Genomic DNA, 12,633 nt, shown 5'->3' on the forward strand with positions numbered 1-12,633 from the left:
GTGTTAGACCAAGTCAGCCGGTTACAGCCAACTCGCTCTATTACCCGTCCATCATGAGTCCTCCGGGACGGACCAGGCAACCCCCCCCCCTTCCTTCATCCTGTCCCCTTCCAGGCGCACGTCATCGAGTGGGACGTGGGCGAAGTTGACGCCGGATGACCGGGGAACACGCGAATTACACGGAGCTTGGAAGCAAGATCGTGAACAAAATCACAGGTTGGTCCCTGGATGGGCCTCATTTACATGTCTGTTAGCCAGCTGGCACAGCCTCGCGCGCAAGTGTGCGCCAGGCGTCTAGCGGAGGCCACACATTCGACAGCAACACGCTCTAGCGAGTGGTACGCCTGAGCCAGCGCAAGGCAGAGGAGTGCAAGGGCTAGGGTGGTATGTGTTGGTGCACCTATTCACACGCAGCCTTCCCCACGCCCATGGCGGCAAGGCACCATTTAGGACGCCGTGAGTCACGCCCGGGCTCATGCTCCGGATAGAAGCGTTTCGTTGGATCCAACGCCAAGGACTCGCCAACTCCTCTTCGAGTCACAGGCGGGTGCCTAGACCGATGCAAAGTACTAATACAGCACACTCGCGATGGCCTTCTATCCACTGGTTTGAGGGCTGACCCAGAGACGAGGACCATTCGGAACATTCGGCGCCACATTGTACGCACATGCTCAGGCTCAAGCCAAACGCACAGACCACACATTTCCGCCTCGTCACGTGTTATCACTGACTAATCATTTCAGTCCATCAGCCTCCGTTGCGTTCCGACTCTTCATACCATAATTTTCAGGCCTCTATCAATCCGAGCTCATCGCAGTAGCTACTTGCCTTATTCAACCACAAGCTCGACGACATATCGGCCAAACCCCTGCGCGCGACATTCAACTTTTCGCCCGTCTCTCCCTTCGACACAACTGGCATAGACCTCGTCCACCTCCGACTTCTGCCGTCGGACGCGACCGTTGACTCCGTCTCCGCGGCAGCCGCGTCTTCGAACACCTTCCTGTCCCTACAACATCGACCTGCCGCCACCATGAGTGTCGCATACGAGCCAAGGAACTTCATCCACGAAGGGGCATATCCGCCCATCGGAGACGAACACGACCACGCCGCCGACCAACGCTTCACCGACAATGATGTTGCCGAACAACTCAGCCACTACACTGCCGAGGCAGCCATGCTACCCGACGATAGAGTCGTCCTGGGAGATGATCGAGGGATGATACCTGAGGATGCTACTGCTATCCAGGAAGCGACGCGCCTCGATCTAGGGCATGCAGCTTTCCCATCCCCTCTTGAAGCCGCAATGCAGGTGCCGCCGTCACTCGACCCTCTCCAAGACGAGAAGGACCTTTCTCCAGGCGTTGGATCCCCTCCCTCGTTGCGCATCAAGCCGATTCCCAAGCCCGACCGAGAGGTTGCAAAGCAAGCGGATGGGAAATTCCACTGCCCTCTAGATGATTGCAAGGAGGAGCTACGAGCGTTTTCGCGCAAGTGCGAGTGGAAGTAAGTAAACCCCCGCCTAGAACAGCCGTATTTGTTGGACTGGCACTAATCTACATTTTCTAGTAAACACATGGATAAGCATGAACGGCCATACCGATGCCCTGCTGACGGTTGCGAGAATTTGCCTGGGTTTACGTATTCCGGTGGTCTACTCCGACACGAACGCGAGGTCCATGGCAAGCATGGAGGGCCCAAGAACACTGTCAACTGTCCTCACCCGAACTGCAAGCGGCACACTGGGAAAGGCTTTTCGCGCCAGGAAAATCTGAATGAGCATCTGCGACGGGTCCACACCAACATGGAAGGGATGACACCTCCTGCCGAACCTATCCCATCTCCCGAAGACAACGAAAGCGAAAAGGCGGGGATGAAGCGCAAGCGACGATCCAGCGGCCAAAGCACCGAGGAGCTTACAGAACTTCGGGAGGAGATCAAGCGTGTACGCGAGGAGAATGAGAAACTCAAGACCGAAATGGACCAACAGTCTCAACACTCGCTCGCCATGATGGCGCAGATCGCCGAACTGCAAGATGCCCTTCGACACGGACTGGGCCAGCACGGACTGGGAGCCCCAACGGCGCAGATGATTTAGGGACCACACCCGGCCAACCTCCTATTCTAATGGCTCCTGGCGGAACTCGTGAGTTTTCAACCTCGAGTTCTACTACGGTTTTACGACAAAGTCCCTTCATGCGAAGTATACACAGCGGATAGATGATATGATTCCACTCTCCTTGTCAATTTCTTTTTTCGGGGTTTCCCTCACGAAACTCTCCTTTTTCACTTTCACACCTCGCTCGGCGTTTGGTCCGCAGTCATTGCGTGCATGGCACAGGGTTGCCTCAAGGATGAGAAATGTGTTTTTATTTTCGTTTTGACTTTTCTTGCATGGCGTTACACTGGAAGAGATGATATCCCCTTTCCCATTTTCTTACATCACCATCACAAGGAAGATGTTTTGGTGGGGCTGGTTCGGAATGGCATGGGCACATTTGGTGAGGGGTCGGAATAGGGGGTTATACCAAGATCGGAATCGGTGACGAGGATACTGGAGTGTGCGACGGGCTTATTTTCTTCCTTTTTGGTCTTTTCCCTTGTACAATCGTGTAATATAGACGGCACTTATCCCTCTTCTGCTGCTTGATGGCTGAATCGAATTTGGCGGGCTGTCAGACCCCATGGCTCTACTTCACTCAATCTGACGCCTCCTGCTCTTGGTCCATCGCATGTGTGAACTGTCTCGGTGTGTCTCGCCATGAATCTGGTGAGTTGTCTCCGGGACCTCCGGCCACGTCGGGGGTGTGGCGAGAGTGATACGTGTGGACGTTCGTCAGCCCCTCGAGGGACGCGAGTCTTGATGAGGCAGGCGAGTAGGCAGTGCACACCATGCTCCTAGTACTGGAAGGTGTGGTTGACGTGTATGTATGTACCCTATCCAAACGGATGCTTTCTCCGGAAATATACATGCCTCGTTCCGTCTTTTTATTTACATTGGCCGGTTCTCATGACGGCGGCGGAAGCAACTTTGCTCGCTCGCTCGCTGCTGACTCTCATCTATACACGCCCCAACACTCGCCGTGCCTCTGCCCCAAAACATCTTTGCTGTAGACTTCCTCTCCCCGGTTTTCTAGACGACGGCTTGGACATAGCTCGCGGGCACACTCGCCGTGACGCCGGCCTTCTCGACCTCGACCCAGCCATCGCCGGGGTCCTCGGTGACGAGGACGAAGCGCTCGCCCTCGACCATGGAGTGCTCAGCCTCGGACTGCGCCGCGTACTCGTAAACGGCCTCGACGTATCGGAGCTTCTTGGCGCCGCGCCGCGGGGCGACGGTGGGGCCCTTCTTCTTGCCTGTGGCGGAGGAGGTGGTAGAGGTAGAGTACGTAGACGAGGGACGGGCGGAGGCGGAGGGCGCGGCCGCAGAGGGGCCGGGCGACTCGATCATCTCGACGTAGGAGGCCGGGACTAGGCCTTCCTTGTAGCCGGCGCGGACCTTGAGCCAGCCGGAGCCATCTATTAGGATGCGGTTAGATATACAATGCGCCACGTTTCGTAGGGGAAAGTGCAGGACCTACCATCTGGTTCGAGCAACACAACGTCGCGGCCCTCTGGGACCGTCAGCTCGCCCGGGGACCCTGAATCAAACCCGTACAGCATCTTGCCCTTCTTCTCCTCCTTCTCTCCGCCATTTGGCGCGGGTGCTCCCGGTCCGTCGTTGATGTAGGCAGTAGGGGGTGGGGCCATAACTCGATTCTTGCGCGCGCTGGGTGACTTGGCCGATGAGACGCTGGGCCGCGGAACTACCTCTGGCGGCGTCTCCTCGGCGGGGCTGCGCGGTCCAGAGACTGAGCCTGATAGGGACGGGCGTGCAGAATGCGAGCTGAGCGAGTTCATGGTGTTGGAGCGGGTCAGTTCTGGCCCGTCGGACGATGTTTGCGACGTCATGGTAGCACTGGGCTTGAGGAGCTTGTTGGCCGAGTCCTGGCGCTCGGCCTTGAGCTTCTTGCGCTCATCCTTGGTCTGCTCGCCAGGACAGTCGGGGGGGACCTTCATCTCGCACTTGCTGTGGCACGTGTAGCCGCAGTCTCTGCAGTCAAAGCCCTTGGCGCTCAGGCCCCAGATCCTCTCACCACAGAGGTCGCAGTTGGTCGGGATCTTGAATGTCTGGCCCTTGAAGTTGTGGTTTTTGGCGCCGAGCGTGACGTCTCCGACGACGGAGGTGATAGTCGATGTCTCGACCTCGGCCGTAAGCCGCTGGCGGTCGATGGCGTGAAGCTCCTCCTGCATTGAAAAGAGGATGCGCACAACCTCGGCTTCGTCCTTCTTCTCAGTGCCTTCCCTGATGCGCTGTTTCGTGCGTTTTAGTCCCTCGACTTCTCTGCGCTTCTTATCCACCTCTCTCCTCAGCTCGCCCAGTTGTGATTTCGACTTGCTCAGCACATTTCGAAGATACACTTTAGCCGTATCATCCACGACCATGGCGCCGTCATCGTGCCACACTGGGCTAGGCTCGAACATCTTGTCAGGGGGTTCGTTGAAGGTTCCCAAGTTATGCTGGATATACATCATCGAGTCGAGATGCGGTAAGTTCCTCTTGATCTCGGTGCCTTGGTGCTCGACCATACCATTGCTCTGCTGTAACATATCTGACTCGAGTTGAGTCGCAACCCCCCAGAGGTTGTTAAGCTTAATTGTCCGGAACTCGTTGAGGTCTTGTAGACTATCCATGACCTCTGGGATATACTCGTGATAGTACCTCTCCTTCTGCTTGTTGGTAACGTTGATGGCAATAATGTAACTATTCTTCGCGTTGTTCATCTCAAAGACCTGCTGCTGGTAGGCGCTCTGGGCCTTGGCCTTGTCGTAATGAGACTCAGACTTCTTGCGCTTCGCTTCGACTTCCAGGCAGACGGCGTCGTACTTGCCCTTGTTCTTGCGCAAGTCGGCATATGAAGTCTCTCGCTCGCGTTCGAGCTTCTCGGCGTATTCGGCATGGCGCTTGCGCAGCTCCTCGCAGCGGCCGCCAAAGAACTTGAGTGGCTCTGCGACCTGGGAGAGGAGGTTGTTTGCGTATCGGTCGTGCTCGCTGGCGCGGGACTCGAGAGTGGTGAGCTGGGTAGTCCATGTAGTTAAGGAGGCACTGGAGAGTGGTAAATTCCATGGTCAGTACAGGATGCGCCAGAAGGGTTGGGTTGGGAGTTGGGCACCTCTCGAGGGAGCCGGGGGTCATGGCAGGAGTGTCTCCGACGCTCAGCTGGGACGTCTTCTTATTTTTCTTTTCGAAATATTTCTTGGCGAGCATAGTGAGCTTTTGACTATATTCCTTCTCGATGGCGGCGCGCTCGCGGTAGAACTGCTGGATATCCTCGAACCAGGCAATGCCGTGGCCTACCCAGGCGTTGGCGGGTTTAAAGCCATCCTAGAGAGACGAAGAGTCAGCCGGCGGGATCGGACGGGTTCTTTCGCTCGAGATGCCGCGGAGTTGGCGGGCGAACAGGGGCGAGACGAGCGATTGGGAGAAGAGGCCACCAACCTTGAGCTCTGCGCCAAAGGTGGGCACGGCGTCGGCCTCAGCCATGGCGACGGCGGCGGACGTCGTCTACTCGGGAGCGAGAGGGAGCGGCAGGCGGCCGAGGCGGAGACATGTACGGAGACAGAGACACGGGAGGGCGGGATGCGATTCGCAAGGCCGCGGGCAGAGGAGCGGAACGGGGGCGCGCAACGGGGAGGCGTGTGAAGCGCAAGGAGCAATGTTCTGGACGATGGAGATGCGAGTCGTGGCGAGAGCAGCAGCGGGGAGACGAGGCGCAGTGGGACGGACGGTCCGAATAGGGTAGGTGGTGAGTTGAGGCGTTAGTTACCTGGTGGGCGCCTTAGTTCATTAAGGTAAGGTAGGTAGTGGCCTGAATAGGTACGCAGTGTAAGCAGTACCCCGCCAATGAATTGCCCTGGACTGTCGATTTCCGGTAGTATTTGTAAGTGCCTCCCTCGACTGCGACGCTGCGGGTTGAATTGGTCTAAGTATTAAAGTCGGGTGTAAGATGGCATATCTGGGCCAGCGTTGGTCGTCCCAGCAATTCATCCAGGAATTATGCATGATGACGGGGAGGCAGCGCCTTTGTTGGGGCGTCAAGTATCCGGACGTCATTCCTTAGGTATACGTAGTACCTAATAAACCCGCACTGACAGGAACCGGACTGCCGGCAAAGCAGCCCACGACCGACATCCGCTGCATGATACACCATCCAGACAGTCTCTCATGCTTCCATGCGGCGCCCCACGTCTTCAAAACAGCCTCAACATAGCCAACAAGCCAGAGTTCGATCCCCATAACAGAACCCAAGCCTAGTCCTGCGACTTCTGGCCCGCCCTCCAGCAGACTTCCCGAATCCCATTCCCCCTAAACACCCGCTAGCCCGTTAGCCAGCAGCACCCCCCGGGAGCGTCCCCGGAACGCCCCCCTGAGAATCTCCCTGTCATGGGCTGTCGTGGGGGCTCAGGTGGAGTCTCGAGCTGTCGGCCGGGCAGCTCTCAGCGGGTTCGCACATGAATATCTGCAGATTTCCGGGCGGTCGGAGGGATGCCGAGACGCCAGACGCCAGGGCGAAAAAGCACGTCACCTCTCCCCTATCGCAGCAGCCGGGGAGTCGACTCGCTAGAGCTGAGCAGACCCAGCACGGGACGACTTCTCCCTCTTTCTTCTGCTCTCTTCTTCAGACTTGCATTCACATCGACTCGCTTCATAAACTTGTTCGCTTTTATTTCACTCCAATCTCTGCTCTGCCGGGATCTCGGGTTCCGTCTCGCCGCTTCTGACTGCGCATTCGTGGCCGTTATCGCCAACATCGTCTGACCCGCAAATTCGCATCACCAGTACCCTCACTCATCTCACGGTTGAGCCCACTTCGCCCTCTTCACCCTCTTCACCCTCTTCGCCACCAACCGCAATCATGGCATTGACCCTCCAAACCGCCATCAAGGGCTCGCCCTCCTCCGTCGCCGTCATCATCCCCTCCAAACTCACGCCTCTCACCATCACCTACGCCGCCCTCAACTCGCACGTCTCTGCCTTCCAGGCCAAGCTCGCCGACCTCGGCATCACCACCGGCGCGCCCGTGTCCATCGCCCTCGTCAATTCGTTCGAGTTCATCGTCTCGTTCCTGGCCGCCTCCTGGCAGCGCGGCATTGCGGCGCCCCTCAACCCGGCCTACAAGCAGGATGAGTTTGAGTTCTACATCGACGACGTCAAGAGCGCCATCGTCCTCGTCCCCAAGGGCGCCTACGCTGCCAACGCCGCCAGCGTCAAGGCCGCCAAGAGGTTCAATGCCGCCGTCGCCGAGTGCTACTGGGACGCCGCCAAGGGCGAGATCGCGCTCGACGTTAAGGACCTCGGAGGTCTGAAGGGTAAGAAGGAGAAGCTCTTGCGGGCTGAACCGGATGACACTGCTCTCATCCTGCACACGAGGTCAGTTTCACATGTAACTATACACCTTTAAATCAACTAACACATGTCCAGCGGAACGACGTCTCGACCCAAAGTGGTAAGTTTTGATGGATGCCGACAGTCTCCCGAGACAACTCCGCTGATGGACGAATAGGTTCCCCTGTCTCATCGGAATTTAGCCAGAACCATGCGTATGTCACAACCACTCTCGTGCCGCCTACTGACTCCAGCTTCGCTTTGGTACATGACTTACACGACTAACACCGTGCCTAGACAACATTGAGCAGACTTACCAGCTCACACCCAGCGACCGCACCATGCTAGTCATGCCGCTCTTCCACGTCCATGGCCTCCTCTGTGGTCTGCTGGCCCCCCTCTACACTGGCGGCTCCATGGTGGTGCCTCCGAAGTTCTCCGCAACTGAGTTCTGGGGTGACTTCATCGCCCACAAGGCCAATTGGTATACGGCCGTTCCCACCATCCATCAGATCCTCCTCAAGAACCCGACCCCGAGCCCCAAGCCGGTCATTCGGTTCATCCGCTCCTGCTCCAGCCCTCTCTCTCCCACCGTCTTCCAGAAGCTGGAGGAGACGTATGGCGCCCCCGTGCTCGAGGCGTACGCCATGACCGAGGCGTCGCATCAGATGACATCAAACCCTCTGCCTCCTGCCCAGCGAAAGCCTGGCAGCGTCGGCCTTGGTCAGGGCGTTGAGGTCAAGATTCTCACCGAACAGGGAGAGGAGGTGCCCCAGGGAAGCGAGGGTGAAATCTGCATCGTCGGTGAGAATGTCACCAAGGGTTACCTCAACAACCCGGAGGCCAACGCCTCGTCCTACCACAAGAACGGCTTCTTCCGAACTGGCGACCAGGGTAAGAAGGACGAGGATGGCTACATTATCATCACGGGCCGCATCAAGGAGCTCATCAACAAGGGCGGCGAGAAGATCAGCCCCATTGAGCTCGACAACGTCCTGACGCGCCACCCCAAGATCAGCGAGGCCGTCAGCTTCGCGATCCCCGACGAGGTGTACGGCCAGGACATTGGCGTGGCGGTGGTGCTCAAGAAGGACGAGCAGCTGACGGCCAGCGAGCTCAAGGACTGGATGGAGGAGCGATCCGCCAAGTTCAAGGTGCCCAAGAAGGTGTACTTTACCGACATCATGCCCAAGACGGCGACCGGTAAGATCCAGCGACGCATTGTCGCGGAGACGATGATGAAGCAGGAGACTCCCAAGGCGAAGCTGTGAGTGGTTGAGCAGAAGACGACATAGACACTCGCTACATATTGGAGGATAGATGGATGGGATGACTAGACTGGAAAATGGAGGACCTGGAAGGCTGGGTTGGATGGGAGTAAAGAGCTTTTTGGATTTGAACGAATATGAGATTCATTGGTCGCTACCGTAACTAAAACATACGGGACTCTTCTGGAGACCCCTCATTACACTGCCATGACTGATCTATCCTCGTAGCCTATGCATAGGGCTGATGCCCAGATCAGATCCCATCTAGTCTCATCTCATCTCATCTCTCATTTCATAAAACGCCCCGATTCCCCCGCATTAATCCAGATGCCCAATGCCTTTTCAACAATCCCTCTCTTCACGCTCATGCCCGAGCCTTAGTCGTAGTGACCATCCTGGTCCTGCACCTCAATGACATCATCCTCGTCGTTATCGTACAGGCTGCTGTCCTTGCGCTTGGGGCTCTCGGGCCGCACGGGGTTGAGCGTCTTGCGGGGCACGACGGCGTGCTTCTCGACCCAGCAGGCGGTGCCGTCGGGGGCCTCCCAGCGGAGCGGCTCGCGGGGCACCTGGATCTTGGGCTCGACCTTGGCCTCGGCGGCTTGTTGCAGGCAGGCGGCGTTGGCGTCTTGGAGCTCGGAGAAGACGGAGACGATGGTCGAGGTGCCGCTGACGTCGCTGTCGCGGTGGAAGAGGATGTAGACTGAGGGCGCCATGTTTTGTTTTGTGTGGTTGTGGATGGTTGTGTGGATGGTTGAGGGTGTTTGGGGGATAGTGGGTGGCTTCAGTTATTTGGTGTTTTGTTGGGGGCGAATGGATTGGCTTGAGTGGTTGCTACTGTAGCTCCAAAGGATGCTAAGAATGATGATGATAGAATGGAGGAAACAACAGAAACAAGAAGTGAGACGCAAGACATTATATCCTGTCCTCCCAAGCACTCGGGCCATGTCGCCGCAGAAGCTCAGGTGACGCATAAAACCTGCCATAACCGAGCGGCCTCTCCATCTCCAAGGCCATGGCCCCCGTAAACTGGAGAATCAGATCCCCTTCCTCGATTGCGGGACAATTCGAGCTGTCAGAAGTGGTGTGACGGGAAGCACGAGGCCGTTGGGGTCCCTTATCCCGGATAATGCCTCTCTGCAAATGGATCCATCCGCATTCACCCAGGACCTCCCGGGCCGGCCGAGTCGTCGCGGGACCATGATCCCGTGAGGGAAGAAGCCCCAAGTTCTGGCGCAAGCCCAGCGCAGCTAGGAAGTTCCTGGTCTTACCAGCTGAGACCCCCCCGGAGCTGAGAGCGGGTCCCTGCCGGTGTGCGCGAGGCGTCCACCTCCCGGGGCCTCCGGCGCTGCGCCGGGGGGCAAGGTAGCGAATTTCCAGCAGTCCAATTCTTGGAGTGCGGTTTTTCACATCCGGACTTCAAGTTCTCGAATAGCTGGAGATCTGGATGTTCACTTCCAGGACACGCATCTCCAGATACAGCAGATTGAGCCGGAGGGGGGGCGCGGCGGTGGAAACCCGTCATGGCAGTTTGGCCCTCTCCTCTGGCCACGATGACATACGATGGAGGAAAGTTGGCCGAGAAATATCTAGCAGCTCACGGGGGACCCAGTAGCGGGGGAGCTTGCGCTTGGGCCGTCGGGCGGCCTTTGGGCGACCGGTGACGTTATTCCCGGGGACGCGGCCAGTTTTCGGTATCTTGGACCGTTCCGTTGCCTCGCTCTCGTCCCTGTTTGCGCAGCTTCAACGGCGGGAGAGTGGCAGGCCGCTGCTGCAAACCAGCAGCCGGGATCTCCGGTTGACGAGGGCCGGATTTATTTCCAGGGGTTGAGTGCATAGTTACGTCGTGTTTATTAATTCCTCAACGGGAAGTGGACTCGGCCTGAGTTGGCCTTGGTTATTACCTACGCCATGAAGCTCGGTGGTCGAAATCCGATGCGGGCTACCCTGGACCAGCACCCATCACTTGACCCAGGACCAACTTCCCGTTCGGTATGCGCTTCCCCTGTCTAACATGGCAATTTTGCAATGTACATCTAGGTATTTGGCTTTGTATCTCCGGGACGTGACTCAGGGTCCATCCACGGGGACGTGGCCACGAGATGAGATTTTAGGTTGAATGCCGTTGTCGCAGCGCCGACGTCGGTGATGGCTTCGTCATGATTGTTTCCGTATCTGCTCTCACCTTGCGAAATCGGGTTTGTCAGCTAATATCGTCATAGCTGGAGATTCTTTTCTTTACTTGCATTTTAAAATTGCAGAATGCTGGGCGATTGACCCTCGATTGTTCGGATACGTCGGAGTGTGGTTGACAGTCAATGAGAGTACCCTCGGTCCAAAGTGTTGTGCCGACAGAGGCATTACCGAGAGCTCTTCTATATCACCGCCCGTTATTGGGTCCTCGCCGAGTCAAATGGACACCAAACAAACATATTCTAGGACAAATAAATCTGTTAATTAGAATTGTGTCATCTCAGGCAGTGTATGCAGATGTGATTGCTATTCGTACGCAACACGTTCTTAGGCTTCAAACTAGCCTTTGCTGCTGAATCTAACGCGATAAAATAAATACAATGTTATCAAGGGGCATAAATACTAAGAATTGGTCTTATCAAATCTGTTCCCCTAAAATGCTTCATTAGTTCATTGTTGATAGTATCGTTAGGACGAGGCTTGTCCTTGCTGGTGCAAATCGCAATACCCAATTCAATATGCACAAACGTGAAACCCGAGTCAACACAACACACAATACGCCCTCCTAGTTACCTCGGCTGCTGATATTGAACAAGGCTTATCCATCGTGCACCTGTACATTTGCTATGCTGAGCACCCGTTCCAATGTGGGGAGATATATAGTGACCATGTTCCCCGCCAGAAAGGCGCGCCTCGTCATGACATTCACAACTTTACCCCACATTGGCTCGCTCACTCTGCACCCCGCAACGCAGCTTCCATCATGTCAACTAGAATACACTTCTCCGTCCTATAAAACCCCGCTACAACCCCGAATCTCGAGTCCCGACGCTTGTCCCGGACTCACCATCCCATGGCAAGCCGTCTCGCCTTCCAACGACTTGCACTCTCTACTACCAGAGCTCTATCGCCCTGTAAGCCCATCGCTACCCCGCTCGCCCGCTTCACCCGCGTCCATACCCGCACCCACACCCGCACCATGGCCACCGCCCCGCCTCCAGGCAAGTTCGAGTTCCTCGTCATCGCGCCCGACAAGCCCAACGCCCGTGAGAAGCGTCTCGAAGTTCGACAGTATGGTCCCCGCCCCCGATGCCTGTGTGACGCTGGCTAACTGGTGAAATGCAGCCTGCACTTCGAGGGCATGGTCCCCTTCCGGGAGGATGGAACCTGGAAGACCGGTGGTATGGACACCCAACCCCACCAAATACACGAGAATTGCGGCGCTGACTTATGATGAATTCAATAGGCGCCCTTCTCAACAGCGTCCCCAAGGACGATAACCCCGCTAGCCTGGACTTCATGGGCAGCACCATCGTGGTTGTTGCTGAGTCGGTCGAACAGGTCCGCGAGCAGTTGAGCAAGGACATCTACGCCACCTCGGGTGTCTGGGATATGGAAAAGGTGAGCATAGTCCCTCATCCCCGCCGACTCTGCTGGCCCGAAGATGCTAAATCCAATTAGGTCCAAATCTATCCCTTCAAATGCGCCTTCAGGAACCCTTGAGGAGTAGTGCCACCCACAATGCTTCACAGCAAGAAATCCAGAAAACGAATAATAATTGATGATCGATAACGGCGTCAAAGACCTTGAATGCATACTGCCGATCCCTTTTGGTGTCCACCCCTTGGTTTCCACCCCTTGGTTCCCACCCCCCCGTCAAAACAAATGCCCATTGCTGGAAAGCCCACGTCTTCAATCCATTCCAAGATCTCCCCCATTTCCCACTGCCCATGTGATGATCAGCAA

The 12,633-nt window shown here is 56.6% G+C and overlaps 5 protein-coding genes across 5 annotated transcripts; 3 read left to right on the forward strand and 2 right to left on the reverse strand.

Annotated features, from left to right (window-relative positions):
- Positions 1–1,033: 1,033 nt before the first annotated feature.
- BGZ61DRAFT_361854 (uncharacterized protein) lies at positions 1,034–2,098 on the forward strand (the record flags this gene model as incomplete). The annotated part of the gene is made up of 2 exons (XM_046241304.1): positions 1,034–1,506; positions 1,570–2,098. 2 exons carry the CDS (start codon positions 1,034–1,036, stop codon positions 2,096–2,098), a joined length of 1,002 nt encoding a protein of 333 aa, XP_046099563.1.
- A 1,035-nt stretch (positions 2,099–3,133) lies between these two features.
- BGZ61DRAFT_482266 (uncharacterized protein) lies at positions 3,134–5,584 on the reverse strand (the record flags this gene model as incomplete). Its single annotated transcript, XM_046249376.1, has 4 exons — positions 3,134–3,519; positions 3,582–5,146; positions 5,214–5,425; positions 5,540–5,584. The coding sequence occupies 4 exons, from the start codon at positions 5,582–5,584 to the stop codon at positions 3,134–3,136; spliced, it is 2,208 nt and encodes a 735-aa protein (XP_046099564.1).
- A 1,372-nt stretch (positions 5,585–6,956) lies between these two features.
- BGZ61DRAFT_362014 (uncharacterized protein) lies at positions 6,957–8,697 on the forward strand (the record flags this gene model as incomplete). Its single annotated transcript, XM_046241324.1, has 4 exons — positions 6,957–7,471; positions 7,523–7,547; positions 7,605–7,641; positions 7,724–8,697. The coding sequence occupies 4 exons, from the start codon at positions 6,957–6,959 to the stop codon at positions 8,695–8,697; spliced, it is 1,551 nt and encodes a 516-aa protein (XP_046099565.1).
- A 374-nt stretch (positions 8,698–9,071) lies between these two features.
- Positions 9,072–9,410, reverse strand: BGZ61DRAFT_482268 (uncharacterized protein; the record flags this gene model as incomplete). Its single annotated transcript, XM_046249377.1, has 1 exon — positions 9,072–9,410. The coding sequence occupies one exon, from the start codon at positions 9,408–9,410 to the stop codon at positions 9,072–9,074; it is 339 nt and encodes a 112-aa protein (XP_046099566.1).
- A 2,456-nt stretch (positions 9,411–11,866) lies between these two features.
- BGZ61DRAFT_536594 (uncharacterized protein) lies at positions 11,867–12,390 on the forward strand (the record flags this gene model as incomplete). The annotated part of the gene is made up of 4 exons (XM_046254425.1): positions 11,867–11,958; positions 12,013–12,068; positions 12,134–12,288; positions 12,349–12,390. 4 exons carry the CDS (start codon positions 11,867–11,869, stop codon positions 12,388–12,390), a joined length of 345 nt encoding a protein of 114 aa, XP_046099567.1.
- Between the last annotated feature and the right edge of the window lie 243 nt (positions 12,391–12,633).

The sequence above is a fragment of the Ilyonectria robusta genome (genome assembly GCF_021365365.1).
Source record: "Ilyonectria robusta strain PMI_751 chromosome Unknown BGZ61scaffold_21, whole genome shotgun sequence".
NCBI classification, from domain to species: Eukaryota; Fungi; Ascomycota; class Sordariomycetes; order Hypocreales; family Nectriaceae; genus Ilyonectria; species Ilyonectria robusta.